Source organism: Juglans microcarpa x Juglans regia, chromosome 2D, assembly GCF_004785595.1.
Source record: "Juglans microcarpa x Juglans regia isolate MS1-56 chromosome 2D, Jm3101_v1.0, whole genome shotgun sequence".
Taxonomy (NCBI): domain Eukaryota; kingdom Viridiplantae; phylum Streptophyta; class Magnoliopsida; order Fagales; family Juglandaceae; genus Juglans; species Juglans microcarpa x Juglans regia.
In genome coordinates, this window is record NC_054596.1 from 27,450,651 (window position 1) to 27,465,626 (window position 14,976).

Below are 14,976 nucleotides of genomic sequence, written 5' to 3' on the forward strand. Positions count from 1 at the left end.
CCAGTTTGTTGTCTACCTCTCCTATGAGACAATATTTCTAAACTGTCACTATGCCATCATGTCTGAGCACAGGTTATGGGTAAACCAAAGGCCTGCTGGTCCAGCACTGTGCACAGCTAGGGAGAACACATTCAAACAGAGAATCCAAAATAGAAGGCTGAAAAAATTAGAGAGGTCTTGGAGTGGGTGGGCCGAGGACGGGGCAAGAGAAAAACATTTTTAAACCCCAAGACCATGCTTAGATGCTATTTGAAGAATATGGTTTGCACAAAAAAGGAAAGAAAAATATGATAACTCCTCCCTCTCATCGCTGTAATTACTGCAGTTTACTTAATATTATTACCATAATTCATTCCCATACTTATAAAAAAAAAACAAGATTCATTCCCATAAATACTTAATGAACATGGTAGTAGTGTTTTGCTTGTCCGCATGTTCTGTACACATCACGTGTTCTCTCCCCGTTTATATCCTTTATTGACTAACCTGACTTTGTCTATCAGAGGAAACTGGCCCTTGATAATCCCAATCCATAAATACTATATAATTGTCCAATGCTCAATTTATCATGAACAATGGTCATTTTAGATATTTCCAGACATTTTCAGTTCTTGGGTGTTTGTCCTTTTTTTTTTTTTTCCTTTCTAAACATGCTGTCTTGATTGCTTGATGATTTTTATTTCTTAATTTGCAGGTTTTATCCTTATCATTATGCTCCATTTGCTTCAGACTTCCATGGTATTGATAAGTTAAACATTGAATTCACACTGGGGAAACCGTTGAAGCCCTTTGACCAGTTGTTGGGTGTGCTGCCTGCTGCGAGGTTTTCAATTTAACATTTATTTATTCAATTTTTTTCTTTAGTTTTGTTTTTGTAATAAGGTTGTGACCCCAATGGGGGTGCACATGCAGTGCACATGCTCTTCCTTTGTTCTACAGGGAACTGATGACAGATATGTCATCTCCATTACTCGATTTTTACCCTACTGGTAGGTTTCTGCTGAGTAGTTATCTTTTGTGAAGTTATTGATTCCAAGTCACTGCTTTGTGGCATCTAATAATATTTTTTGGGGCAGATTTCAAGCTTGACATGAATGGAAAACGTTTCTCTTGGCAGGTGATTTTTGACACTTCATTTTAATTTTTAGTATTTACAGTCTGGCCATAAAGTTAATTATGTATGAGCTTGCAAAATGATTGATATCTGTTTGTCTTTTTATGGTAGTACACGTCACACACATGCAGAAGTTATGGATTTGTTTTTCTAGCTTTAAATAAGTTGATAGTACATGAAGAGGAAGGGAACAACATCTTATGCCATCTGGTCCATAATGTGAAACAATGGGTTAGGCTTATATACAGTGTATATATATATATATTGTGTCAATATACCTATCAAAAAAAGATATATTGTGTCAATAGGATTTAGAATCTGATGCAAGTAATATAAAGGTGAGATTTTTGTAGTTTTTGACTTTGTTGTGAAAATTTTCATAATATAATTAAGATGTTAAAATATTTCCAAATTTTCCTTCATGGGGCTAAGGGAGGAAAAAGAAAGAAAATCTGATCATTGAAATCATTGAACTGGCATGAAAGGGTGTTCCTTTATTGAGGTTTGTTCAGAACTAATGAGTTCTCTTATTCAATTCTGAAACACTGTTTCACGGCCTGGTTGGCGGTTAAGGGCAGACTTTCCACCAGGGCAGGCAGCTGCAGTGAGGTTCTGCAAGACCGTTGGCACTGATTTTTACTGGACTATCCTTTGAAATGGAAAAATCCTGAAAGTTGGTGGTGCACTTGAAGAATGCTAATGTAGATTGTAATACCCATATAGTGACGAATCTGTTTTAAAATTATAGTTAAAATTTAGCATCAGATGTGTGTGGATAACAGGCAGTTGCATACTTCTTCACTATGATTCAACAGAATCTTGCGTGCTAACTCAAATATTGTAATAGCAGTCTTGGATGTTCCTGTCCTTTTTTTTTTTTTTTTTACAAGATCTTTATGGTTTTTATGCCATAAAGAAATTAGTATTCACTTGGTTTTTATTACTTATAAAAAAAATCTATGTTTTTTATGCTTTAGATGTTTTCCTGATACAGCCTTCAGTCCTGTCTTGTTTGTTGCCAAAGCCCTTAGCGTTTGTTCATTATTTTCTATTTTTGATAAGTGTTTATTCACTGTTTTCTTCTGGAACGATATTGCTAATTCATACCCCTGCCACCATCTCTCATTCCCACCCACCCCCCGCCCCCAAAACCCAAGAAAAAGGAGAAAGAAATAGGGACGTATAAGCTAAATCTTAGTGATTATGAAAGCCTGAGAACAAGTTGGTGTATGTTGTTCATGGAAAACCTTAAGCCATAATAGTTTGTAACAAAATTTTTTTGGCATTAACTTATCAATTGGTTACTTCTGTCAAGCAAACAGTAGGATAAACTCAATAGTTACATTTACACCTTTTGTGAATTTAACAAAGCGAGCAACCTTAGGGCCATGTCTTGAAATTGGAAGTAATATATCTATCAACCATGTAAGACCTAAAATGATAATGGTTTCAAAGTTCAATTATCAAAAGTAGTTAAAACTGTGAAAGCTGCCAATTAAACAAGATAAATACAAGTTGTTTATCGATAATATCATTAAGTGATTGGTCTCTCACTAATAGAATTTTCAACTAATAAGGAATTGGGAGAAAAAATAAATTGTGCAAAAGAAAATATGAAACGTCCTGGAAAAAGAAACTACTTCTCCTTGCTTGAAAAAAAAAGAGAAGAAAAAGAAAAAGGAAAAACACCCAAAGTGCCCGAGGACCTGCAAAATCTGTAGATACCGAATGAAATGTTAAAAGAGTCTTGTGCTTTCAGCGACTTTCAGATATGGTAGCAAGTTCCATCACTTATCATAATCAATGAAGATTATGGTCCTATCAATGTTCTTTGACTTGCACTCCTTGTGCTTTTAGTTTTTATATCTCAGGAAATCTTATGTTGATCGCCACAAATATTTCTAGCATTTTTCTTTACAACTATTATCTTATTTCTATTGAACCATAGATCTCTACCCTGAAAGGAGCAGAACAATATTCCATAATCAGTCCTAAACTGCACATTACTTTGTATGACTTGGTCTCACTGCCATTGCTTTGTAAATAATTTGTTTGTATGCTACAAGTCTTGATTTCCTGTGTTAGTGTGCCTTGTGTGAGAATGAATTTTGGCATTTTTTTAACATTCCATTATTTTCATAATTTCTCTTGTCCAACAATTCGATGTGTCCTGTAAATTTTTGGATTTCAGTCTTTCTGTATCTTGAATAAAAACCTCTGAATTCTGTGTTTTGTCCATCTTTCTTGTTTGGGCAGGCCATCTGCAAGTTACCATTTATTGAAGAGTCACGCCTTCTTTCGGAGATTGCAAAAGTGGAGCACACACTGACGGTAATGCTTGAAATATTTGTTACATGGAATTTAATTGGAGTGTTTGGAGTGGTACTGATGCAGTTGGAATTTAGTTAGAGTGATTTTCAGTTTTTGTAACTTAAGAGCTTTCTATGTATGGGATCATGGTGCAGCATTTGATTCAAGCAAGATCTATACGCTTTCAAATCATAGACTATTAAGTGTTTTAGAGTATTGATTTAATTGATCAATAGTTTTTGCTCTGTATTTTTATATGCTTATTGTGTAATTATTTTGGCATCTATATTGCTTGGCCTAGATTATTTTAGAATCTCTACATTATTAGAAGCCTTTTATGATTTTTTTTTTTTTTTTTGGAAATGTGTTTACTAGTCAAAGTAGAAGTCCTAGTCTTTGTTGTTTGAGAGCCCACAAGTGTGTACAAAATTTCACATTTTGATCATTAAATTTAGTGTTGTGTATTGAAGAACCTCGGCCTTGATGTGTTCCTCTTTCTGTCTCTGATTTCTTCTTCTCAAAGGAAGATTCTAAATCTGTCCTATGTAAGTTTGGTTTACAGTGAAAGATGATATTGGTTTTTGAACGATCACTTGTTCTCGCTTTGAGGTTTGCCAAAATATTTGAAGATTACTCGGAATGATGTTCTTTGGATTCAAAAGAAAGTTCATCAACTTTTGTTTTCCAATTCATGGAGATAATGGTGGTGATAAATGCGATTACAGTTTCTCTCATCAGTGATGATATCCAACCAATAAGTTTTGAAGCGAGAATTAACATGTTCAAGATGTGGTGTTGGAAAATATTGTGTAAATTTCTCAAATGCAAGAAATTATTGAGGCTTACAAGGAGTAGTGTCTGTGTAATGTCAAACCAAGTATGAGTGTTCTGATTCTCATGTTTTGAAGAAGTATTAGGCCTGAGGATCAACTGGCTAAATCTTAAGTTTATCCTTGTAGGTGCTAGTGATCTTGAAGAGCTGGTTGGTACTCTTAGTTGTGGGGTCTCCTATTTGTGTAACAAGTATACATGTCTCTTTCTAGCTGCTCCCTTCAAGGGCAAACTGATATGGGGTGGCATTATGAACAGGGAGTACAGTCTGCTGATTGGAAGGGAATGTACCTACCCAAGGGTGGTCGGATCACGGTGATTAAGAGCACTTTGTTCAATTTATCTACTTATTGATTTTCTCTCTTTTCCCTTACTTGTCGGTGTTTTCATTTTGTTAGAGATGTTTCAAAGGGATTTGTTGTGGGCCGGTGTGGGTGAGTACTTGAAGTTTTGCCTTGTAATTTGCCAGAGGTACCTTGATTTCTGTAAGCAGATTGGGTGTCTGAAAGTTACTCTCGTTCAATCGAGATTTTTTGAGAAAATTGTTGTGCCATTATGCAAATAAAAGAGAGAACCTCTGGTGGGTGGTGCTTTGACTAGGTGTGACACCCTAGTCCAAGCTGGGTCCTTAAAATTTAAAATTAGTTATTTTTTTTTTATAAGTAATAAAAGATTTTATTCCCAAGAAATAGGCATAAGCCCAAGTACATAGGACGTATACAAAGGAGGTTTAAAATTAGTTCTATTTGGGTCTAAGTGAATATAGTCCCAAGGGTAGTAGAAACTAGAACCTTGTGAGGTGAGAGTAATTTGTCTTTTGATGGTTAGTAAGTAGGCACCCAATACCAAAGGGAAGGCCCTAGGCCCAATGATTTTCAGCCACCAAGAGGAAAAAGGGCTTGAGAAAGCCCATTAGGAGTTCTAGAACATGGTGGAGGTGCCAAGCAAGTGGGAAACCTTTGGGTTTCCAAGAGGCAATCATTAGGCATATGGGAAATGAGAATTTTGGTTTTGCCAAGGGACACACCACTTGACAAACATGCAAAAGGCATTAGGGTTTCAGATTCAAGGAGGCACACGCCACCTCCTCCACTCTGGCCACATGACATTCATGCATAGGGATCTTAGGACTTCTAGAAGGTGCAATCATGAGGAAAGATGAAGGGAGTTCGGATTCCTAAGGGTGTACGCCACTTGGCAAGCATGTAAGATGGCTTTTGAAGTTTCTAGAAGAAAAATTATGAGGGAAAGGAAGTCATTTTCGGCAAAGACAAGGGATGCCATTTGGCAACCATGCACTTTTGTATTTGTGATACCCTATATGATAAGGATAATGGTAGGTGATGTATGAGATCTCACATTGCTTGGGAAAGAGAAGTTCTTGCTCTCTATAATGTTCCAATGGGGCTCTAATTGTATCATTGACTATTCTTTTTAGAGTATAGGCCATGTGGTTTGGGCCTTCCATTGAGGCGTTACTCATGGTATCAGAGTGTATCCCAATAAAAAATGTAGGACTTGAGTCGTGCCACCTATGATGGATTGCTTGACGAGGACGTCGGGAATTTAATGAGGATAGATTGTGATTCCTCATATGATAAGGATAAGGGTAGATGGTGTATGAGATCCCAAATTGCTTGGGAAGGCAAAGTTCTTGCTCTTTATAATGTTCTAATGGGGCTCCTATTGTATCATTGACTAGTCCTTTTGGAGTATAGGCCATGTGGTTTGAGTCTTCCAATACACAAGTGCATGGTTGCCAAGTGGGATCCCTTGTCTTTGCTGAAATTGACTCTTCCTTTCCCTCATCATTTTTCTTCTAGTAACTTCAAAAGCCATCTCACATGCTTGCCAAGTGGCGTGCACCCTTAGGAATCTAGGCTCCGTTCATCTTCCCTCATGATTGCACCTTCTAGAAGTCCTAAGATCCCTATGCATGAATGCCATGTGGCAAGAATGCAGAAGGTGGCGTGTGCCTCCTTGAATCTAAAACCCTAATCCCTTTTGCACGTTTGCCAAGTGGCGTGTCCCTTGGCAAAACCGATATCCTCATTTCCTATGTGCCTAATGATTGCCTCTTGGAAACCCAAAGGTTTTCCTCTTGCTTGGCAAGTGGCGCCTCCACCATGTTCCAGAAACCCTAAGGGGATTTCTCATGCCCATTCTACCATCTTCTAGAAACCCTAATGGGCTTTCTCACCCCATTCTGACCTAGCTGGCTTTGTAGAATATAAGGCCATGTTTGGTTAATGAAATTTTGAGATGTAATTTTTGTTGGGTTTTGTGAAGGAAGTTTAGAAGATGTGAATAAACTCTTTTTTGAAATATGCTTTGTATTGAGTTTTGTGAAAGTAGATGGGTAGAGCTAAACAACTGTTTGGGTTTTTGTAGAAGTTATTTTGGTTTTTTGTGTTTTTGACATTTCACTGAACTCTAGGCAATTGGTTGGATAAAAAGCTGAAAGAGATACCACATTCTTGAGAGGGAGGGAGTTCTTGCCATTCATAGTGATTTCAAAGGTCTACAATTGTAACCTTAACCAGTCCTTTTGGAGAATGGCTCAACTGTGGCTTGAGCTTTCTTTGTGTTGTTACATAGTAGTTTAAAAAAGTTGCGAGACATCAAAGGGGAAGCTTAAGGCTTTTTTTTTTTTTTTTCCCTTGGGAACCCTTTTATTTTGATGACTACTAATATTTGTATGTGTAACTAAGTAGTAACCTTTACGAGTTTAAATTCAAGTCTTAGAAAATTTACGCTGAGTGTTTGCTTACGTATCTTTCATCCTCTTGGCCCCCCTTCTCAGTCTCTATGCCTCTCTCTCCCATTCTACTTTACCTCTGTCTGCCTCGCTGTCTGCAAACACAGTAAAGCATGAAAATAAAACTAACTCTAGAAGCCTCTGTGATGCACTAGACATCCAAGGCATTATTGTCTACAGAATTATCTGGCAAGGATCAGCAGCTTTAATTACTGAAAATCATTCATGATACAACCCAGCATTGATGATGTGGTAAGTGTTCAGAGTGGCATCAGCATCGTTTAAGCTTCCAATGACTTTGGGACAATGACCACCCCATCCCCAACCTGTTGTGACTTGCACTGCTCACATTCCAAACTTCAGTTGACATGCTAGCAAGCTTAATTGCTGAGAGCAACACTCCTGAAAAGATAATCACACACCCCTTATTGTTGAGGCAGTTAGGTACCTTGACTGGTTAGTTAAGAAGGTGAATCCCCTTAACAGATCCTTGCCGGATTGGTTGACGAGATTGGCTGAAAAATTTCAATTCCTGATGTAATACCCTTAGAAAGTCATTTAACCATATCAGGCAATGTTTTTTTGAAAGATCTATCATGTACAACGGAAAGAAAGGATGTTGTCCTATATTAGGAATCTAGTCTCAAATGACAAAGATCATATTTTCCTAGATTAGACAACTAGTCCTGTATTAGGGAAGTTAGAAGCCTTGTTTGGATTGAAGATGGTGTTTCTTTTTTTTTTTCTTTTTTTTTTTTTTTTTTTTGAAAATTTCTGCAATCACTAAGAAAGTTTTGTTATCAGAAAATCACTATGAAGATTTTCTGAGATGATTTTGGTTTTTGGTTTTATAGTAGTGGTTGGGCATGTAGAAAATATGTTTGGGTGGATGGATATTGTTTTTTGGGTGGTTTGTTAAAAATGTTGCAAATAATTCTATATTTTTTTCACCCTTGGGGCTATTAGATTGGGAGAATTCTTCTTGAATGATCTGGATGCAGTTGCGGACAACTCCTTGCCAAGGGCTTGTGCACCCATGGGATTAGTCGAAACTTACGGACTGTTGCGTTCATGCATTTCAATGACTTCTTTAGATATTTATTACTGTTTCAATTTTCCTCTTCTCCAGTGTTTCTTACATAATATATTTATTTAGGATGAAGAGAGACAAAGAAATAGTTTTAGTGTGGATGCACTATTTGTCCACACATCACATCCTTTGGCGGTGGAGATACTGGCCTTCTGCAAAAGAAAAGTGGGTCATCCGAAGTTGCCTAATGCTAAGGTCAAGCGGAAAATTAATCCGAAATTCAGGTGTGTAATTGAAACATCACAAAGTGTAGTTGAGATTAGCTATATTTGCAATATTACCATTTTTGGGAATGACACTGTTAGATTATAAATTTCATTGAAATTTCTAGATGTTTGGGCTAAGGTTTCTGGAGTTCTTCCTAGAGAAGCAAAACATTTTGATGGATATTTTGACTTTGTCAAAGCTTTCATGCCATTTTTTTCTGGACATACATTTTGGGTTTTATCGTTGTTCTCTGTAAAAATAATAGAACCTGCATGGAGCTCTAGTTGTCTTGTTTATTTGGCAGGAGGCTTTCAAGAGTAAAGCAAAGAGGAAGTAAACCAATCTTCACAAATGTTGACTAAATAACTTTTTTCTTTTAAAATTATTTTATATACGAATTGCCTAGACAAGTTTCTCTCTCTTTTTGTTGCTGTATGACTATCATTAGTGTAAATGACCTTAATATTTACATTTTGTAAGTAAAATATTTTAATCATAGTGGAAAAGTAGGCATAGCCCAAGTGCACAGGAAGTATACAAGAAGGGACACCTAATTAAGAGGAAGAATTAGATGCAAGGAAGTTATGAAAATGAGCCCATTGAACCCAATAGCTTTAGCCCATAGGAATAATGTATTTTAAAAGAATAATATAATCTCCTCCAGTGAGCATTCCCTATCTTCAAAATTCCAATCATTTCGTTCCTTCCATATGCACCAAAGAATGCAAACAGGAACCATCTTCCACACTTGAAATTTGTGGAATACTGCAAATGCTTCTCCAGCTGGCTTGGCAACCCATTCTAACAAAGAAATCATCCCGTAAAGCCTGGCAACCTCAGAATGGAGTAACAGTGATACACAGTTTCACCACTTTTCCTTTTGCATAAAACACCATTTAACAACAATTATTCGGCGTTTCTGGAGGTTGTGCATGGTCAAAATTTTCCCCATTGAAGCTGTTCATGCAAAGAATGCAGCGTTTAAAGGTGCCTTATTTCTCCTAATGCTTTTCCATGGAAAATTACCATTGTCCTGGTTAAGGGTCTTATAGAAGGAATGAATGGAAAATATTACTTTTTCTAGGGGGATCCCAACACATCTTGTCTCCCCCTTGAGCCTTAAAGTTGTGAAGTACTGACTTCCAATCTTGGGCCGCCCTGTTAAAGTTCAAATTCCATTGAAGTGAGCCATCTGACATCTCCATTAGGTCAGCCACTGATGCCTCTTGGTCTTGTGCTATCCTGAAAACCGTAGGATAGCAAGAAGAGCCGGATTGAACACCCTTGAGTTTCTGATCCCCAAACCACCAGCAGAGATTGGAGAATATACCTTATCCAACCTAAACTTAAATGAAATTTAAACTCTTATCACCTAAACCGCTCTAAAGGAAGCACAAACATGATTTCTCAATCGATTTGCCACATCTGGAATTGGGAACAATGGGACAAAATAAGTCAGCAAATTGGACAGAGTGCTCTTGATCTAAGTGGTCCTGCCACCTTTCGACAAATAAATTCTCTTCCACCTTGCCAACCTCTGCTCAATCTTCTCTATTACTTCATTCTATATAGATTGAGGGCATGTTTGGACACTTGGAGTATCTCAGAATTTTGTGAATGGTAGTGAAATGTTTCGAGTGAAGATATTTTATTGGGTTTTGGTAAAAGAGAGAGAAAAGGTTGAATACAAATATTATGGAGTTAAAAAATGTTTGAATATTATTTTTTAATATTATTTTTGTTTGAAGTTTGTATAAGTTGTATTGATTTTTGTGTTTTGTTTTGAAGTTTGTAAAAGCTGTATTGATTCTTCTGTTTGAATAATGATTAGGCCATAATTAGATGAAAAAGTTGAAGATTTGAAATTGAAAAGTAATTTATGGTTGAGTGATGGTTGGGAATGAAATTATGAGAAGTTTTGAGAATTTTGAGAATTCTGTGTATGTCCAAACAAGCCCTTAGCCTTGACAAAGTGGCACTCAAAGGAAGGCCAAGGTATATCATGGGAAGGGAGTATACCTTGCATTCCAAAGTGTTAGCCAATGTCCAGAGTTTATGAACATTTCCAACCAGAACCAATTCCGACTTTGATAAGTTCGCTTTTAAACCAGAGTTCACTTTTAAACCAGAAACAGCTTCGAAGCATAGGAGTGCCCTCGGTGAATGAATCTGACTTTGTCTGCATCACAAAAAATCGAAGTTTCATCTGCAAACAACAAATGGGAAATGTTATGGGTTCCCTAATTAGTGTCACCAACTGAAAAACCCGACATAATGCTGCCACCAACCACAGCAGGCATCATTCTGCTAAATGCCTGCATAACGATGAGAAATAATGGATTGATATGTTCTATTAATGAGTACTATATGGGAATATTTTCATTTTTGAAAATATAATATAGAAGTTCCTATATAATCCTGAATGGACTCCAAATATTTTTATTTCTCCTCTTGTTACATTCAGTAATATATATTTGCTCTTCAGGTCCCAGCTTAATGCCTTCTGTAATTTTATTGCTAATCAGAAGGTATCTTCTGTAATTTTCAGTGGTGGAATGAATGGGTATATGTACATTTCTGAACAACCTGTGCAACCTGCGGAAATACATTCACCAATTGAGGGCATGGAGATGATTGCAAATAATGATGTATTGTATGTTCATAGATTGGTTTCATATGTAGGATAATTTGAGTGATATGGTACCACTTTTTTCGTATTTACATGTAAGGTATTCTGTCTTCTTCAGATCTGTTTTGTTCAGATGCCCACCCTTCCATTCTCACATACCCAGGCTATTAAATGGAGTAAAATTGCCTCTCAAGGTACTTAGTGATTTACTTTTTTTCTTCTCACTTTTTAATCAGTCATTTTCTTATGCCAACCTCAATAGGCCTGAGTCTTTGTTGCAGAGGACCTTACCTTTGCTTCTTAGCAGCTTAATGTTTACGCTTGGAATAGTTTATTTATCTATTTAAATGCCACTGGTCAGGTCATATGTAGGATGTCTTCATTTGATAAATTTGATTTGAAAAAATAGAAGGAATTTTAGGTGCAAGAAGATATCGGTTATTGATAGATATTTATCTCCTAGTTTGATATATTTCTTTTGGAGACGATCTTCGCATTGAGTTTAAGCAAAAATAAGTTCGGAAAATCATTTGCTCATATTGCTTTTTCAAGAAGGCTGTCTATATTAATGAATAATATGTCCTAGAAGTTTAGAAAATTCTTTATCGTGTGTTTTGGTAATGCATGAAGTTTTACAAATTTGTTTCATCAATTTATTTTCTGCATTTAAACGGTATCCACTTGACCATTTGAAAAGAAAAAGCCAAACCATTATGTTCCTCTGTCGATGTTCCAGATGCCAAATTGAGGTTTCTTTTTCCTAATAATGTATTTCCCGTACTTTTTCATTTCAGTCTGTCAGGAAGCTGGACATTTTGCCTTCGCCCATTCTGTGGCATGAGAAGTCAGCTGTCCTTGGTCGAATATTTTCTGAAAGGTGGGTATTTCAACCAGTTTCCTTTTTCCGTTTATGAAAATTGCAACTCTAATTAAATCTTTCCTACTATGCCTGTCCTGAACTTTGCCCGATGACAATGATCCTTTCAAGGTAAGTAACAGCCCATATTCACAAATAACAAGCATTACCTGCACTAAATCAGGCTTTGCTTTTATCAGTTATAGCTCGCATGGATTTGAGCATGCAGTTTTCACAAGTTTAATAAATTATATGATTCGTCTGTGTCATAGCATTGGGAACCCTGTCAATTACCTGCTTCATGGACAATAAAGAAGTTACTAAAACAAATGATCATCTGTGGCCGAGTAACCTCAACTCTAAAGTCCTAAACATAAGCACGATTCAGATTCATATTTTGCACAAATCCTACATAATCTTATCTTATGATGAACAATGATGTTAGGATCATTGCTTATGCTTGCTATGCTTTCTATTTAGTTAGACAAATATCTTTGTTGGTTTGAATATGTTGTATAAAACTAAGTTCAACCTTTTGTCAGGTCCATTCACAAGTCAATCTCAGGCCATCGTCTAGCAGAATTATCTCATCAACTCCTGTCTAAATGTTATCATCTAAAGAGCCAAAAGTCTGGGGGTTCCTTGCAACTGGGTGAACCCATAGATACACATGGATTGACATCCCATTTGAATTTGGAACAAACTCTTCATGTGGGAGAGACTGGAGGCAGTGAAAACCGCATTGATGGTGGCATCCCAACAAACCATTCAGGTGGAGATGAATTGGCGTGCCATTTGAACTTGGAAGAAATGGTTTGTATGCACAGGACTGAAGGTTATAAAAACTGCTTGGATAGTATGCCTGGCCTGGCAGATAACTGTGTAGGTAATGCTGGATTGACATGTTCAAATTTAGAGGAAACGGTTGCAGTTTGCGAGGCTGGAAGTGATAAAGTTTGCATTAATGCTAGATCTAGAAAACGTAGACGAAAACGGAGCAAAGTGAGAAACACCTTGGAAAATGATGTGGGTGCAGAGAAATTGGTATGGTCTTCGAATTTGGAACCGACAGCTGGCATGCTGCGGATTGAAGCTGATAACATTCCTGGTTGTAATGGAGTCCCAGATACACATGTTGGTGAGACAGGAGGACATGGATTGGCATGTACTGATGTAATCCCAGATAAGAACACTGTTGACAGAAAATCACGGAAGCGGAAACGAAAACAGAAACAGGGTAAGGTTGTGATTGTTGCATATTACAATGTAGGTGCAGAGAAATCGGCCTGCCCTTTGAATTTGGAACCGACAGCTGGCATGGTACGGATTGAAGCTGATAACATTTCTGGTTGTAATGGAGTCCCAGATACACATGTTGGTGAGACAGGAGGACATGGATTGGCATGTACTGATGTAATCCCAGATAAGAACACTGTTGACAGAAAATCACGGAAGCGGAAACGAAAACAGAAACAGGGTAAGGTTGTGATTGTTCCATATAACAATGTAGGTGCAGAGAAATCGGCCTGCCCTTTGAATTTGGAACCGACAGCTGGCATGGTACGGATTGAAGCTGATAACATTTCTGGTTGTAATGGAGTCCCAGATACACATGTTGGTGAGACAGGAGGACATGGATTGGCATGTACTCATGTAATCCCAGATAAGAACACTGTTGACAGAAAATCACGGAAGCGGAAACGAAAACAGAAACAAAAACAGAAACAGGGTAAGGTTGTGATTGTTCCATATAACAATGTAGGTGCAGAGAAATCGGCCTGCCCTTTGAATTTGGAACCGACAGCTGGCATGGTACGGTTTGAAGCTGATAAAACTTCTGGTTGTAATGTGGTCCCAGATACACATGTTGGTGAGACAGGAGCACATGGATTGGCATGTACTGATGTAATCCCAGATAAGAACACTGTTGGTAATGTTGTCCCAAATGACCATGTTCGGGAGATTGGAGCAATTGAATTGGCATCTGCTAATGGAGTCCCGGATAAAAGCAGCGTTGATGGTAAATCTAGGAAATGGAAACAAAGAAAAGTAAGATGTGCTCTGAACGACGATGTAGGTGCAGAGGGATTGGCATGCGCCTCAAATTTGGGGATTGCAGTTACTGAGGTGGGATCTAGAGCTGATAACAATTGTGCTCATGGTGGTGTCCTGGAACACCATGTTGGTGAGGCTGGAGCAAATGGATTGTCATGTGGTTGTGGAGTCCCAGATAAAGGCTGTGTTGATTGAAAAACTAGGAGATAGATGGAAACGGGGCAAGGTTATTCTATTGTGAAAAACCAGCCATGTAGGTGCGCAGATGGTTGGGCATGCCCCTGGCCAACAATTTGCAAGTTTAAAGGACAGAAGCTAATAAAAGTTGAGTTGACAATGAGTCAGAGAGGTGACGGTAAAATACATTGATGAGATTTCTAGGGTAGCTCCAGTAATAGAGAACCAAAAAATAGAGTGGGACAGAAGTCAGAAACTTCCAAATAATGGAGTCTCAGATAGCAATGGCCGGAAATGGAGAACTGGCAATGTGGGAAGAGACGGAGGCTCTGGTTCTTGGAGAAAACGTTGTGTGGAGGTGTGGAAGAGCTATCAGGGTGCCAAGATTTTGCAATTAAATTAAATTGTAGAAGATACAAATCAAACACTTGGTCGCGTGGCTTTAGGAGTAACATTCTTATGAATATTTTATAGATATAAATCATTGATTTGGTTCACATTTAAATGTTATCTAAGAATAATGTAATGTCTAGATTGTTTTTGCAGATAAGATGAGTTGAGATTAAAGTTAAAAATTAAATAAAATATTGTTAGAATATATTTTTGTTTTGGAATTTGAAAAAGTTGAATTGTTTATTTTATTTTGTGTGAAAATTTAAAAAAATTGTAATGATATGATTAGATGAGATGAGTTTGGAAAACAAACGAGGCCTTAGACGGAAGAAAAAGGTGTTTTTAGTCTATAAAATTTCGTACTTCTAAATTATGGGCATTGTATTCACTATGTCAAGAGAATTAAACTGCATAAATTATAGTTCTTCCAAAATTTCTAATACTACAAAAGTGGAGGTTATTAGTAACTTTCGGGCTGGCAATCTAAATATCGCTACTCCACACCTGCATTTATGTAAAACTCAACTGTCTATTACAGACTCACGGTCGTATTGTG

General features: G+C 37.3%; 1 protein-coding gene across 1 annotated transcript in view; it reads left to right on the plus strand.

Moving 5' to 3' along the window:
* The window catches only part of LOC121249176 (5'-3' exoribonuclease 4-like), a 39,345-nt gene extending 24,743 nt beyond the window's left edge, over window positions 1-14,602 (plus strand). The window contains 11 exon segments of the mRNA XM_041147883.1: window positions 695-823; window positions 913-989; window positions 1,077-1,117; window positions 3,371-3,445; window positions 8,170-8,327; window positions 10,859-10,963; window positions 11,058-11,133; window positions 11,734-11,816; window positions 12,338-12,825; window positions 13,066-13,582; window positions 13,613-14,602. Coding sequence (XP_041003817.1) covers window positions 695-823; window positions 913-989; window positions 1,077-1,117; window positions 3,371-3,445; window positions 8,170-8,327; window positions 10,859-10,963; window positions 11,058-11,133; window positions 11,734-11,816; window positions 12,338-12,825; window positions 13,066-13,582; window positions 13,613-14,045 — 2,182 coding nt within the window. The 3' untranslated portion in view covers window positions 14,046-14,602.
* The last annotated feature ends 374 nt before the right edge of the window (window positions 14,603-14,976 follow it).